At 40.9% G+C, this 15,745-nt stretch overlaps 1 protein-coding gene across 3 annotated transcripts in view; it reads right to left on the bottom strand.

Annotated features, from left to right (window-relative positions):
- LOC113450251 (apoptotic chromatin condensation inducer in the nucleus-like) overlaps nucleotides 1-13,424 on the bottom strand; it is a 98,137-nt gene extending 84,713 nt beyond the window's left edge. For 2 of the 3 annotated variants that reach the window (XM_087918904.1, XM_026721406.2), the window contains exon 1: nucleotides 13,054-13,422. In XM_087918904.1, the coding sequence (XP_087775030.1) occupies nucleotides 13,054-13,191 (138 nt within the window). In that variant the 5' untranslated portion in view covers nucleotides 13,192-13,422. Of the gene's footprint in view, nucleotides 1-13,053 lie in introns of all 3 variants that reach the window. The other variant, XM_087918905.1, reaches the window with a different exon arrangement.
- Nucleotides 13,425-15,745: the final 2,321 nt, after the last annotated feature.

Genomic DNA, 15,745 nt, shown 5'->3' with positions numbered 1-15,745 from the left:
GACAATTCACCAAGACCAATTCTCCATGGCCAACTCACCACAACCAACTCACCTCAGATAACTCACTGCAGGACAACTCACTGCAGGACAACTCACCACAGCCAACTCACCACAGCCAACTCACCACAGCCAACTCATCACAACCAACTCACCACAGCCAACTTGCCACAAGACAACTCACCATGGCCAACTGTGATGACCCAGAGAATATCAGAAATATAACAAAATCCAAAATGTAACTAAAAGTCCTTTAATGCCTTCAACTTGGCTTCACTGTTTAATTGTTCATAATGGAGGAGTAAACTATTTTCAAAATAACATTTCAAAGGAAAGAAACACAGTTCAAATTCAAAGAGCCAATAATGAAGCAAAAACCAAAAACAAACCGCACTGAATAAAGTTCCACGACAGACCAGGATAATTGCCAACTTCAGGAAGATAACCAGGGACAGTCTGTTGGAAGAACGCCAACCAAGATAAACTTGCTTTAGGAATAAAACACTAATTTGTCTCCAGCGTGTTAGCATGCAGGTCCAACCTTTTATGCAGATCTCACACCTGCAACCCATGAAGAGGACCATGGCCCTCTCCTCCTGAGTAAACCACATTTTACCCTGATCCTCTCCTCCCTGCGTGCCCTAGGATGGATAGGGGATGGGCCTGGGTCCTCCTCTGACTGCTCAGCCGGCCTCTGCCCTTCCCCAGCCTCCTCCACCACCTCTGGAGCCACACTTCCACTCCCTGTTGGCTGTTCCTCCTCTTCCTCAGAGTCAGTCTCCACCAGGGGCATGACACCAACTCTCTGCAGGACAACTCTCCACAACCAATTCACCATGGCCAACTCACCATTATTTTCCCAATTTCTACTTTCTACTTCTTTTTTCTAACACTTCATAAAATAACCACATTAAAAAAATATTCTACATCTATCCATCATCTTTTGTCCTTTTTAGAATTTCAACTCTTATTAACTTTTTGGTGACTCTTTCAAAGCAGGGACATATTTAATGGGTTCACATGCTTGCTTACACCATTGGTTATTGATACCAAAACAGCAAAAGACACAGGCCAATATCAAACAAACCAGGTTACACCATATCGTGTGGCTTCAACCAGGCTAACAGGGCAAAGGGTTAAAAGAGAAATTTTTCCCAGTCTGCAAGCTCATTAAATAATCCTCAAGCATACATACTTTATATCCTTCATGTACCTAACTTAAGAGCATTATTGTGAGGATAAAGATTGTGGAGCAAAGCCATAGAAAAATGCAGTAAAATCTGATTTGGGACAGTTTTTGAATGGCTACAATTTCTGTACATGGTCATTGCTTTCAAAATATTTAATACCCTTCCTTGGCTGAAGATCAGCAGCACTGAATATGAAAAACGCAATGAAACCACAGAGAGTACAGGCAGTCAACTTACAACAGTTCATTTGGTGACCATTCAAAGTTACAATGGCGCTGAAAGAAGGGACTTAAGACTGTTTTTCAGTTACGATGAGATGAAAATTTCAGACACTTCTACAAGTTTCCCACCTGCACACCTGAAATTAGATTTGCCGTATTGGCCACGAAGGTAGCTAAACACCCCCGTCCAAAATTATTTCTGAGGGGAAATACATACAGGGAATCCTCGAAGTACGACCACAGTTGACCCCCCCCTCAAATTTCTGTGACTGAGCAAGACAGCTGTTGAGTGAGCTTCATCCCATTTTACTATCTCTCTTGACACGATTGTTCAGGGAAATCACTGCTGTTATTTTAAAGTCAGTAACATGATTATTAAGTGAAAAATCTGGCTTCCCCGTTGTCTTGGCTTGCCAGAAGGTTGTAAAAAAAAAAATCTCATGACCCTTGAACACCACAACCGTCATACACACACGGCGGTTGCCAAGCATTTGAATTTTGATTGCGTGATCATCGGACGCTGCCAAAGTCCTAAGGGTGAAAATTCCTCAAAAATCAATTTTTTCAGCACTGTTGTAACTACGAACCATTACTAAATGAACAATTATAAGCCGAGGACTACCCGTATACAAAATCTAACCTCTCTCGCCGGGAAATGTGGGGCTGATTGTTGTCTCTGACACACCACACCCTTTTTTCATGACCTGCCAAGCACTCCAAGGCCAAACGTGTTTCCTCAAAAATAAGACCCTGTCTTATAATTTTTTGCCACCAAAAAAGGCACCAGGTCTTATTTTCAGGGGATGTCCTCCGCTGACTAACCTCACTTGTGCATGTTGCCCCCAGCCTTCTTTTCACTGGAACTTCTTCTTCTGCGGCTTGCAAGGCTTTCCTGAAGGCCTCTGCAGCCAATAACAGAGTTCTGGATTGATCCAGAGCTTTGTTATCAGCTACAGAGGCCTTCAGGAAAGCCTTGCCAGCCACAGAAGAAATGGGCTGGCAAGGCAGGTGTCAGGGTGTGCGAAGCCTGGCTACAACTGTCCAAAGGTAAGTAATAGGGCAGCTCCATCCCCCCATCCCCACCCTAGCTTAATTTTTACTTGTGCACTCTGGAGTGGGTGGGATCTTAATTAGGGCTTATTTTGGGGTAGGGCTTATATTGGGTGCATGTGTAAAAATCAAGCTAGGACTTACTTTCGGGGTAGGTCATGTTTTCAGGGAAACAGGGTAACACCTGATAAACCATAATTTAAATCAAGCCGGCTTTTCTTAAATTGAAGGCAAAAGAGCAGCTGTGCTAAAAACTATGAGTTCCACCTTCCCTGATGCACCTGGATTCCTCCAAGCAAACACAGACAGGGAATCCTCGACTAGTTCGTTTAGTGACTGTTCAAAAGTTACAACGGCACTGAAAAAAAGGACTTGTGACCATTTTTCAAACTTACATTTGCAGCATCCCCAGGGTCACTTGATCAAAATTCCGACGGTTGGAAACTGACTTGCATTTATGATGGTTGGAGTGTCCCGGGGTCACATGATCACTTTTTGAGACTTTCCAACAAGCAAAAAAAAATCAATGGGAAAGCCAGATTCACTTAACAACCGTGTTACTAACTTAATAAGTGCTGTGATTCACTTAACCACCGTGGCGAGCAACGTCATAAAACAGAGCAAAACTCACTTAACAAATGTCTCAACAACAGAAACATTGGGCTCAATGGTGGTCTTAAGTGGAGGACTACTTGTACTTACTTCTTAATATTTCTTATTTATTTCTCCAAGAGCTCTAGGCTAAAGCATGCAGCCCTTCCTCGGTCATTTTATTTTCCAACAATTTTATGGGGCAGGAAGTGCCGAGGAAAAGAAATTTTTTTGGTCCCTGGGTGAGCAATGAACCAAATCAGTCCCCTGCCTCAGTGCAGACTCTAGTCACTATACTATGCTGCCTTAAGAGTCCGAATCAGTTTGCTTCCAAAAGATTACAAATGAATTAAAACAGAGTGCAATCCCCCTAGAACACAACCTTAATAATTTCAGAATTGCATTATAAGCAGCCAATGATGGACAAACAAGGCATCAAATATTTTAAGTTCTGTGTTGAAATCCCACCTGAATGCGGGTAGTCCTTTAAAAAGTGACTTATGATCAGTTTTTCACACTTGCAGCTACACCATGATCAGGTTATCAAAATGTGACACTTGGCCACTGACTCATATTTATGACGGTCGTAGAGTCCTGGGATCAGGTGATCACGTTTTGCGACTTTAAGACAAGCAAAGTCAATGGGGGAAGCCAGATTCACTCAACTGTGTGACTCACTTAACAACTGCAGCGATTCACTTAACAATGGTGGCAAGAAAGGTTGTAAAGTGGGGGCCAATTCCCTTCGCAAATGTCTCACTAAGCAACAGAAATTTTGGGCTTCGTTGCGGCCGTAGGTCGAGGACTTCCTGTACAACAAAGTATCCTTTGGAGATAAACTGTCTAGGCACAAAGTTCAGTTTTGCCACCATCTGTGTGAAACCACACTAACTAGGATGCTACATTGACTGGTTCAATTCTGTCATTAAGTTTATCATATTTAATATTGATCATCCCAAGCTGTACATTCCCGAGGAAGGAAAATGGCAGCCTCAGGCAAGGACGGGAGTTCAGTGCCAAAAAAACCTGGTTATAAAACTTGAAGATAACAACTTCATGTTTGAGCTAATTTGGGACTAGTGATTAAGGCACTAACCAACAGGTTAAAAGCAGGAGATGGTGAGTTCAAGTCCCACCTTAGTCATGAGACCTGGCTGGGTGACTTTGGGCCAATCACAGGAGACTGTGAGTTCTAGTCCTGCCTAAGCCATGAAAGACAATTGGGTGACTTTGGGCCAATCGTCAGGAGATGGAGAGTTCTAGTCCCGCCTTAACCATGAGCTGGCTGGGTGGCTTTGGATCAATTACCAAGAGACAGGGAGTTCTAGTCCTGCCTTAGGCATGAAAGACAATTGGGTGACTTTGGGCCAATCACAGGAGATGGGGAATTCTAGTACCACTGTAACCATGTAAACCAGATACCCTATGTGATCTTGAGCTGGTCAAAATCTCTCAATCCAATCCACCTCACAGGGTTGTTGTTGTGGGGAAAACAGGAGGAGGAAAGGTATATTGGGTAGATTTGCCACCTTGAGTTTTAAAAGAAATAAATAAACTTTGTGGGACACAACTCCATCTTCCTAAATCCACCCATCAAAAACAAGCATGAAAAACCTCTCAAAAGCCACAGCATGGCCCACACCATCTGCAAACCGTCATTAACTTATGACCTCAATTGATCCCCAAATTTCCATTGCTGAGCAAGACCCTTGTTCTGTGAATCCCCATTTTACAACCTGTCTTGGCACTGTGGTTAAGCGAATAACTACTGTCACATGGTTGTTAAACAAATCTGGCTTTCCCATTGACTTTGTTGGTCAGAAGGTTGCAAACAGTCATAAATGCCACCGTCATAAATGCAAACCAGTTGCCAAGCATCTGAATTTTGATGATGTGATCATGGGGATGCTGCAACAGTCTTAAGTGTTAAAAATGGTCATAAGTCTGTTTTTTCCATGCTGCTGTAACTTCAAACGGTCACAAAATGAACAGTTTTAAGTTGAGGACTACCTGTACTCCGCTTTCTGGCCTTTCCTGGCATGTACTTCGTTTGATGACCTGGACTACAATGCACCTTCTGCACAGCCATGCCAGCTCAATCAATCAGAACAGAGCTGGAAGGGACCCTTGGAGATCTTCTAGTCCAACCCCCTGCTCAGGCAAGAGACCTAATACCATTCCAGAGGCAAATGGTTGTCCAGTCTCTTCTTAAAAACCTCCAGTGATGGAGCACCCACAACTTCTGGTGGGGCAGGGCTTGAGCGGCAGCAGAAAGACGGTTTTCTTGGGGCTCCGGGAAAGCCGCCAATACCCCCGCAGCTAGACGGTCCCAGGGGATCCCAACTGTCCTGGTGAGACGGTGAGTGAAAGGAGCACATCCTGTCGATCCCAGGGATATTGCAAAGTCCCTGGTAGATCCAGGAAAGCTCCTGCAGTCTGACAGCGGAGGGAAGTGGCCATTTATCATGAGCCGCTAAGAAGCTGTGCCAGCCCCGGAACGGAAGAAGAAATAAAACAGTACGTCGGTTTGGGTGAGAAAGTTTTATATCAAAAAATAGAGAGGAGTACACCAGATAAAAGAATTATCAAAGAAAGGGAAGACAGGAAAGCTAAGAATAGTGGCGAATGGCAAGAACTGTCAATCTTATTTGGACTTTTTTTTAATTCGGGGAGGGGGGAAGGATTATTCTGACTGGTTTCTTTGTTTAAATAACTGGACTGGAAATTGAATTCTTTCTGCTTTTTCAGCTTAAACATACAAAGTACTTTTCCTTCTTTTTTTTCCTTTGTGACTTTCCCTTTTTACTTTCACTGGTTATAGAGATACAGCATTACTAAGGAATTATAAGGAAAGCTAAGCAGCACTGCCATCTAGAGGTCACAGGAAAAATCTTAAGAATAACAAACTAATTATTTTGACTACAGAGAAGTAGAGAAAGATAAGTCAGCACTGAAGACAGGTGCTGCCTTTAAAGTTGAGTAAGATTAAAAGAAAGAACAACGTGACCTTGAACAAAGACATTGGCTTTTGATTCTGGCTTTCTGGATTTACTGAATGTTACACTGAGACTTTGTTTTATTTAGTTACAATGGGTTTATAAATTATAGCTGGCACCTTTCTTTTTTTTTTTGTGCTTTGTCTTTGTTTTTGACCAACCTATTTTTGCTGTGATACATTTTGGATTTATTTTTTCTCCTCCCCCCTCTACCGGCTTATGTTATTTTTTGGTCCAGTTTTTTAATATGGCTTAATTTTGGGTTGGTTTTTTTAAATCTTTTTTTTATATTTCTCTTTTTTACTTTTTCTTCTTCCCATTATTTATTGATTGACTAGTAAATGGATTATCCTTGGATTTGTGGCTTTTTTTCCCCTCTCTCTTGACATTCCTTTTTTTTCTATTTCATGTAGAAGTGGATAGATTTGCATTGCTATTTTCTTTTCCCCTCTTATTTTTTGGGGGAATTTTTCCTCTGATCTCCTTATTGGGCTTTTTGAATCTTACAGGGGTTTTTTTTGCTATTGGACTTCATCGATTCCATCATTGTTTCTTTTTTTTGTCTTCTTTTTCTCTGTTTTTCCTTTTTTTTGATCCCCTTTTTTATTGGATAAAATTGGATTAAGGTAGAGAAGAATTTGAAGATTGGTTTTTATTTTCCCTTGGGTTTTTGCGAGTGGATTATAATTTGATTTGACATGAGTAAGAGAATAATTACAGAATCATCAATTCCTACTTCCTCATCCCTGAGTTCAGCTGGTCAACAATTCATTACTATGATGTTACGACAGGAGAAGGAAAAAGAAAAAGGAGACTTCCATGCAAGAAATTAAGTCTATGTTACAAGTAATACAAGACCAAGGGAAGCATGCAGAAGATAGAATGAAGAAGTTAGAGGAAAGAATGGAGAAGATGGAAGGAAGCATACAACAGGTATTAATGATATATGGAGAAAAAATACAGAAGATGGAAGGAAGGTGATAAAACAGACAAGAAAGTGGGAGAAATAGATAATAGACTGACAAGGATTGAAAGTGAGAAAGGGAAAGATTCAATATTTTGGGAAATGGAAAAAGCTGATTTCTATCTAAGATTTCAAAATATTGAGGAAAAAAAGGGAGAAAACCTTAAAGAAATTATGACAGAAATACTAGCGGAACCCGTGGAGATGACCGAGGAAAAGGTGATGGATGGAATGGATGAAATATGTCGAGTATTTACCAGATATGCAATGAGAAACAAATTACCCAGAGAAGTACATGTGAGATTTACCAAGAAAACAATAAGAACTGAGATACTGCAGAAGGCAAGAGACAATCTATTGAAGTACAAAGGAAAAAACATTATAGCTTTGAAACAAATACCAAGAAAAGTGAGAGATTTAAGAAGAGAATATCAATTCTTGACAAAGTTGTTAATCAAAAAAGAAACTAACTATAGATGGTTGATTCCGGAAGGTTTGACATTTATTTGGTGAGAACAAAGACACAGAATTGATTTGGTGGAGAATGCAGAATTATTCTATGATGAATACTTTGGAGGAACAGAAGACGAGAGAGAGCAAGAGAAGAGGAACTTAAAATGCGATCAGAAATGGCAAAGGAAATGGAGAAGGAACAAAGGGAGAGGAGACTGGAGGAGGGAGCAGTAGGTGGCCAAATGATAATTACAGAACCAAGGGAACAGAGAACAACAAGAGCAATAAATCCTACCTATAAAGTATAAATAATGGAAGATGAAAAGAAACTGATTTCTATAAACATAAATGGACTAAATTTGGCTATTAAAAGGAAAAAGATATTCCACAAATTAGGAAAGTTAAATGTGGATATAATTTCCTTACAAGAAGTGCATATCAAAAGACAACACGCACATTTGTTGAATTGCTCTAGAATTGGGACTATATTTACATCACTGGCACAACAAAATAAAAGGAGTCGTCCTATATATTAGAAATACAATTAAAGCCAAGCAAATCTATACAGATGAAGAAGGAAGAATATTGATGGTTGAAATAAGAAATAACTCAAAAGTACTTTTAATCACAATTTATGCTTCCAATAACCAGCAAGACCAATTCTATAAAAATCTACATAATAAAATAATTGAACTGGATTATGATAAGATATGCATCCTAGGAGATTTCAATGCAATTGTAAATACTGAACTGGACTATAAAACACAGAAAACAAACACGAAGAACAGGAAAATATTACCTAAATCTTTTTTTTAAGATGGTGGAGGAGCTGAAAGATATTTGGAGAGAATTGAATAGCAAAAGTAGACAATTTACATTTTACTCAAATAGACATTTATCATGGTCAAGAATCGACATGATTTGGATGTCAACAGATTTAATACCTAATATTCAAGAAGCAAATATTGATACAAACATTTGGGCTGACCACAACCCAATAAGGATTAAATGGAAAGGACAGAAGAAAAGATCAAGATGGACTTTGAATAATTCAATTTTGAAAAAAAAAGAATTTATTAAACATCTGGAAAAAGAGTTGGCTTTCTTCCTTAAAGAAAACAAACCAGGAGAAACCTCATTACAAAATGTATGGGACGCTATGAAAGCGTATACCAGAGGGATAATTATAACCTATACAAGAAGAAAGAACACTAAAAAGAGACAAACACAACAATCTTTAGAACAAGAGTATAAAAAACTGGAGAAGGATTTACAAAAATATCCACAACATAAAAATACTAAAAACCAAATGGATATAATTAAACACAAAATTGGACTAATGGAAAAAGAAGAACTTGCACAAAAGATCAGAGGAGCTAAACAGAACTATTTTGAAAATGCAAATAAACCAGGAAGATGGTTAGCATACAAATTAAAGAAAAAGAATCAAAGAGAATACCACAACTAATGGATGAAAATGACATGTTATGTTATGAAAATGAAGAGAAAAAAAATAGTATGGAAATTTTATGAGAAATTATATGATCAAGGGACAATATCAGAAAATAAAGTACAGCAATACCTACAAGGGGCAGAACTACCAAAAATACCCAAGGAAGTAAAGACCATGTTAGATGAAAAAATAACAATGATGGAGTTGATAGAAGCAATAAATACACAAAACACTGGAAAAGCTCCTGGCCCGGATGGGCTACCAGCTGAATTTTATAAGACAATTCAGGAAACAATTTCTACTACAATGTTGGAACTATTGAATGAAGTTTTGACAATAAATAAAATACCCGATTCATGGACAGAAGCATATGTTACACTTATACCAAAAGAACATACCGACCCACAACAAATAAAGAACTACAGACCAATATCCCTGCTAAATGCTGATTATAAAATATTTGCTTCAATAATGGCAGAAAGATTAAAAAGATATTTAAACTATTTTATACATTCAGATCAAAATGGATTTCTGCCCAAGAGACAAATAAAAAACAATATGAGGATAATATTGAACAATTTGGAATATTATGAAACCCACTCAGAAAAACAAATGGCATTAGTGTTTTTAGATGCACAGAAAGCATTTGATAATGTGAATTGGCAGTTTATGTTGATGCAATTGGAGGAGATGGGTTTTGGAGACAGGTATACGAATGCATGAAAAGTGATATATAATAAGCAAACAGCAAGAATAATGATAAATGGAGAATTAACAAAAAACTTCAATATTTTAAAAGGAATCAGACAAGGCTGTCCGTTATCCCCACTATTATTTGTATTGACATTGGAAGTCTTGAATAGAAATATTAGAAAAAATGGAGAAATAAAGGGAATGAAAATAAAAAATGAAGAGTATAAATTACAAGCATTCGCAGATGATTTGGTTTTTATATTGGAAGAACCATTGGAAACAGGCCCAAAGTTGATTAGAGAAATAGAGGAGTTTGGCGAAGTAGCAGGACTGAAAATAAACAAAGAAAAAACAAAAATTCTGGTGAAAAATATGACAGAAAAACAAAAGAAAAGACTAATGGACAAATGAAATATTCAAATTACAAAAAAAAGTAAAATACTTAGGGATACAAATGACAGCTAGATGTGGAACACTTAAAGAAAATAACTGACAGATTATTACAACAGATTGCGATAGATCTAGAAAAATGGAAAAAAATCTACAACTATCCTTAATAGGTAGAATAGCGACAATTAAAATGAACATTCTGCCAAAAATATTGTATCTATTTCAAACGATTCCAATAAAACTGAAAAAAAATATTTTGAAGATTTCAATAAAATGATGAAATTTATCTGGCGGGGGAAAAGGCAAGAATCAAGATAAAATTATTACAGGAAGCAAGGTTGAGAGGGGTTTTGGATTACCCAATTGGGAATTATACTATCAGGCAACAATATTGATGTGGATGAAGGAATGGATTGTATTGAAAAATGCCAGATTACTAACGTAAGGACATGATTTACAATTGGGTTGGCATGCATTTTTATGGTATAAAGTAAGACACGTGGATATTTTAGGAGACATTAGAGATGCTTCATTAACATTATGGGAAAAGATAACAGACTATCATTATTTGAAAATACCAGTCTGGTTATCAACTTTAGAAGCCTTTTCATATCCACAGCTGTTTAAAAAGGAACACATAATTACATATGATGAAATTTTAAACGAAAAGGGTGAACTCAAAACAAAGCAAGAATTTGATTCACAAGGGATAAATATAAATTGGTACTCGTACTTCCAAATACATACAAGGTATGAAAAAGACATTAAGATGGCTGGGTTTTATAAGGAATTGACTGAATTGGATAAAATCCTAACAGGCACTGAAGAAAAGTTGATTAAAAAACTATATGGTTATTTATTAGGAGTGAAGTTAGAGGATGAACAAGTAAAAGAAACAATGATTGCGTGGGGGGAAAAATTTGGATATGGAATGGATCTTGATAAATGGCAGATATTATGGTCTAGAAACTATAAATTAACTATGTCAACAGCCTATAAAGAGAATTTGTCTAAGATGTTTTACAGGTGGCATCTATCCCCAATGAGAATTGCTAAGATGTTTGAAGATAAGTCCGTGAAGTGTTGGAAAAGCCAGAAGTTACCAGGATCATCACTACTACATGTGGTGGACATGCACAGATACTAAAAAGTATTGGGCTAAAATACACATGTGGCTGGAGAAGATGATAGAACAACCTATAGACTTAAAACCAGAGACATTTTTATTGGGAATTTTGCCTGAGGGTTACAATAAAGAATTAACGTATTTGATTATTAATATTTTAACAGCAGCTAGGATTGTATTTGCACAAAATAGGAGAAATGAAAAAATTCCGACAGAAGAGGAAATAATTAAGAAAATAATAGAATTTAGATTAACAATGGCGATTAGAGAACAAGAAGAAAAAGACTATTATAAAATTTGGAATCTATTTTATGAATGGTTGGATAGAAGAGTAAAGAATTGAATTATATAAGTATAGTATAACATATTGTTACTGATAGATGAGTTAGGTAAGAATAAAAAAATGAACTTGAAATATATTATTGAAAGTTAAGGACTTAAAAGGATAATAGAATAAGTGACAAATGTGATATAAAATATTGATAAGAACAATTATAAATATAAACAAGTTAAATATGTATGATATGATTTTGTGCACGAAGAAATATGGACTCAAATGACACACTGTGGAACAGAAAGGTTTTTTGTTTGTTTTTGTTGTTGTGATAAAAATAAAAAACTTCTATTTCAAAAACTTCTGGTAGCAAGCCATTCCACTGGTTAATTGTTCTCACTGTTAGGAAATTTGTCCTTAGTTCCAGATTGGGATATCAATCAATCAGAACAGAGCTTACCATTTCACACAAGTGACTGTCCAGTCTCTTCTTAAAAACCTCCAGTGATGGAGCACCCACAACTTCTGGTAGCAAGCAGTTCCACAGCCCACAACCGTTTCAAAACCCTTAATCCTTCAAGGCAGGATCTTTATCCTATAAAGCTGAATCCATCCACCCCACTCATCCTAAAACAAAAAGTATACAGGTAATCCTCAACGTATGACCACAATGGAAGCCAAAATTTAAGTTGCTAAGTGAGAAATTTGCTCTGCACGTTTTGCTCATTTTTTACGACTTTTCTGGCCACATTTGTTATTAAGTGAATCGCTCCAGTCCTTAAATCAGCCACACACGGTTGTTAAGCAAGTCCAGTTTTCTCCGTCCACTTTTAGCTTTTCTGAAAGCGGCAAAAAAGGGGGAAATCCCTGCCACAGTCATAACTGTGAGTTGAGCACCTGAATGTCAATCCCGTGACCATTGAGGCTGCAATGGTCGTTACGCGTGGAAAAACGCTCCTAGGTCCCTTTCTTCCAGTGCCGTTGTTGCTCCGAACAGTCAGTAAGTGAACCATTGTAAGGGCGAGGAACTACCTGTCCCCATGTGAAACTATGAACCTGAATTAAATCTGAATTAAAGCAGGGTTAAGAGCAGAGCCCTGCTGGCTCATCTCATTGCAGGAACATCTGCTAGGAAACTTATGCAGCTGGGGGAGGTGGGGGGCTTTTAGGAGATGAATGGAGACCCACCCCACCCCCCAAAAGTGAGTCAAAGGCAAGTTGCAAAACTGGCAGGGGGGAGAGGATCAGGCTGCCATGGGGCACCCCATAGCCCTCCCCCACTGGTGGGGCCAGGAAGTGCCCATTCATCAGCAACAGGCTGTTAAACTTCTGCAAGGGTTTCCCCCAACTCACTTAAAAGGGGATCCCCTCCCCTATTCCTATGGGGCAACCCCCAAAGTGATGTCAAGGCTTCTGCTGTCAATAGGACTCTTCCCCCATTTTTCTCCCTACAGCCGACAGAGACCCATTCCTCCCCACTCCGCTTGGTGGCAGTAGTGGGCTATTGCCCGCGCATGCGTAGCATCGGCAGCACCCCAGGGCCAGGGGCCCGCGTTGCTTAGAAGCAAAAACAAAAACAAAAAAACCTGCCCATCTTGGTTTACGCATGCGCGAAGCAACCCGGGCCCCTTTCCCACCGGGCCCTTTTTCCTCACCCCACGGAGCCGCTTAATCAAGGCGCTCTTCTGCCCGCTCTTAGGCAGGCCCCGCTGCTCCAAAGCCGCCTTCAGGTCGGCGACCCTCAACGCCTGAAGCGGCCTCCCGTCCAGAGTAACCTCCTCCCCGTCCGCCATGTTGCGTGGCGCTGCTGCCTGCCCTCCCCGGAGCTTCGGCGGCGTTCGGGAAATTCCGGAGAAGGCCTCAGCGCTCGGAGGCGACCTCCGACCCGGAGCTCGCGCCGTCTCGTGGACGTTCGGCCGCCCTTCGTCAAGCGCCGTCTGGTTTCGGAGGCTTGCGTTCGGCAGGAAAGGAGGGAAGGGCGGAGGGGCCGCTGTCGCTCGGGCGACTCTTTCCGGACTACTTCGGGCATTTCCGGGTCTTTCGAGGAGGCTTCCCAACCTGGAAGTGAGTTTTGAGAAGGACTCGGGGAATTCCGGAGATCTTCGGCATCGGTTGGGGGGCGATCACGGAAACTCTCAGCAACTTCCGCCCAGCGCCAAAGAAAGCGCCTTTGATCGGAAGCCTGGCAGTCGAGTTCGTCTTCGGGTATTTCCGGATGGTTTCTCCGACTTCCATCACCTCGCCCGAGGCTCTTCCTCCTGCCGAAGGCGGAGCGAAGGAAAATGTTTGGAGTTTCTTTCGCAGCGATGGGATAAATCCGGATCTGAGCTAAAGCAGGTGAGAAGAAGACAATACTGGCTTGTCTTCGGCTCCAGGGACCGGCCGTGCAAGGAAAGGGAATGCGAAAGCCGTGCCTGGTTGGCTAGGTTTGGCGTGGTGGTCCCATCGTGCTGAATGAACCCAGGGCACGTGTTTCAGGGGGCTGCATTCCGTCAGTGGGCGAGATCCAAGACGGGAGTGGCTGTCCTACCTGCCTGGGGTTCTGCTTTGCGCGCACCCAGGTGCAAACTGGGTTTGTGCAGGGCTGGCCAACATTGTGGGTTTGTACAAGCTGAGTTCCGTTCAAGCTGGCTTTTTGTGGTCTTTATACTCAACGTGTCTGCTCCATTGAAAGAAAGCCTTCCCTGTTGCTTTCAAACAGCTTTCCAACCTTGACAACTAAGATTTATTTTTATTTATTTGATTTTTTAATTGCTTACAACAGCGGTTCTCAACCTGTGGGTTGCGACCCTTTTGGGGGTCGAAGGACCCTTTCACAGGGTCGCCTAAGACCATCAGAAAACACATATTTTCGATGGTCTTAGGAACCGAGACACCACTCTATCTGTCTCCAGGTGGGTCCGCCCACTTGCAGATATGCCCACATATGAGTACCCGGCGTGATGACGACATCACGCCAACCCCATCACATACACCCCATACAAATACAGGTTCCATACAAAGTTTCTTTATTGGATTGTAATAGGCATCCTCAGGGCATAACTCACTGTTACGTTGAGATTCATCTAATGTCCAATCTTTGCATAGTTGTCTTCATAGTATGAAAATATACACTGCTCAAAAAAATAGAGGGAACACAAAAATAAGACATCCTAGTCTGAATGAATGAAATATTCTTATTAAATACTTTGTTCATTACATAGTTGAATGTGCTGACAACAAAATCACACAAAAATTATCAATGGAAATCAAATTTAGCAACCCATGGAGGTCTGGATTTGGAGTTACACTACAGGCTGATTCAACTTTGATGTAATAATGTCCTTAAAACAAGTCAAAATGAGGCTCAGTAGTGTGTGTGGCCTCCACATGCCTGTATGACCTCCCTACAATGCCTGGACATGCTCCTGATGAGGTGGCAGATGGTCTCCTGAGGGATCTCCTCTCACACCTGGACTAAAGCATCCCCCAACTCCTGGACAGTCTGTGGTGCAACATGGCGTTGGTGGATGGAGCAAGACATGATGTCCCAGTGCCAAACCGGTCATGCTGGAGGATGTTGCAGGCAGCAGAACATCCTCCAGTGTCTCCAGACCCTGTCACGTCTGTCACATGTGCTCAGTGTGAACCTGCTTTCATCTGTGAAGAGCACAGGGCGCCAGTGGCGAAATTGCCAATCTTGGTGTTCTCTGGCAAATGCCAAACGTCCTGCACGGTGTTGGGCTGTAAGCACAACCCCCACCTGTGGATGTCGGGCCCTCATGCCACCCTCATGGAGTCTGTTTCTGACCGTTTGAGCAGCCACATGCACATTTGTGGCCCGCTGGAGGTCATTTTGCAGTGCTCTGGCAGTGCTCCTCCTGTCCCTCCTTGCACAAAGGCGGAGGTAGCGGTCCTGATGCTGGGTTCTTGCCCTCCTACGGCCTCCTCCATGTCTCCTGATGTACTGGTCTGTCTCCTGGTAGCGCCTCCATGCTCTGGACTCTACGCTGACAGACACAGCAAACCTTCTTGCCACAGCTCGCATTGATGTGCCATCTTGGATGAGCTGCACTACCTGAGCCACTTGTGTGGGTTGTAGACTCCGTCTCATGCTACCACTAGAGTGAAAGCACTGCCAGCATTCAAAAGTGACCAAATGTCAGCCTCAAGATCTCTTCGGGTACCCTAATTGCTATCTATCTCATTTATTTCTCCCTTATTTTCTCTACTGCTAGGCTTACTTTCTTTCGGCTGTCATTAGCAACGGGGGAGGGTAATTGTGGGGGAAGAGAGCTGGAGGTGTTTTGCATTCTTTTACTGTGGGCAGAAAAAGGAGGGGGTATATGATTTCTTCTTTTCAACTTT

The sequence above is a fragment of the Pseudonaja textilis genome, unplaced genomic scaffold (genome assembly GCF_049901715.1).
Source record: "Pseudonaja textilis isolate UNSWEBS1 unplaced genomic scaffold, rPseTex1.2 PTEXSCF20, whole genome shotgun sequence".
Classification (NCBI taxonomy): domain Eukaryota; kingdom Metazoa; phylum Chordata; class Lepidosauria; order Squamata; family Elapidae; genus Pseudonaja; species Pseudonaja textilis.
The sequence above is the reverse complement of the archived record's forward strand: the minus strand, read 5'-3'. Positions and strand labels throughout refer to the sequence as shown.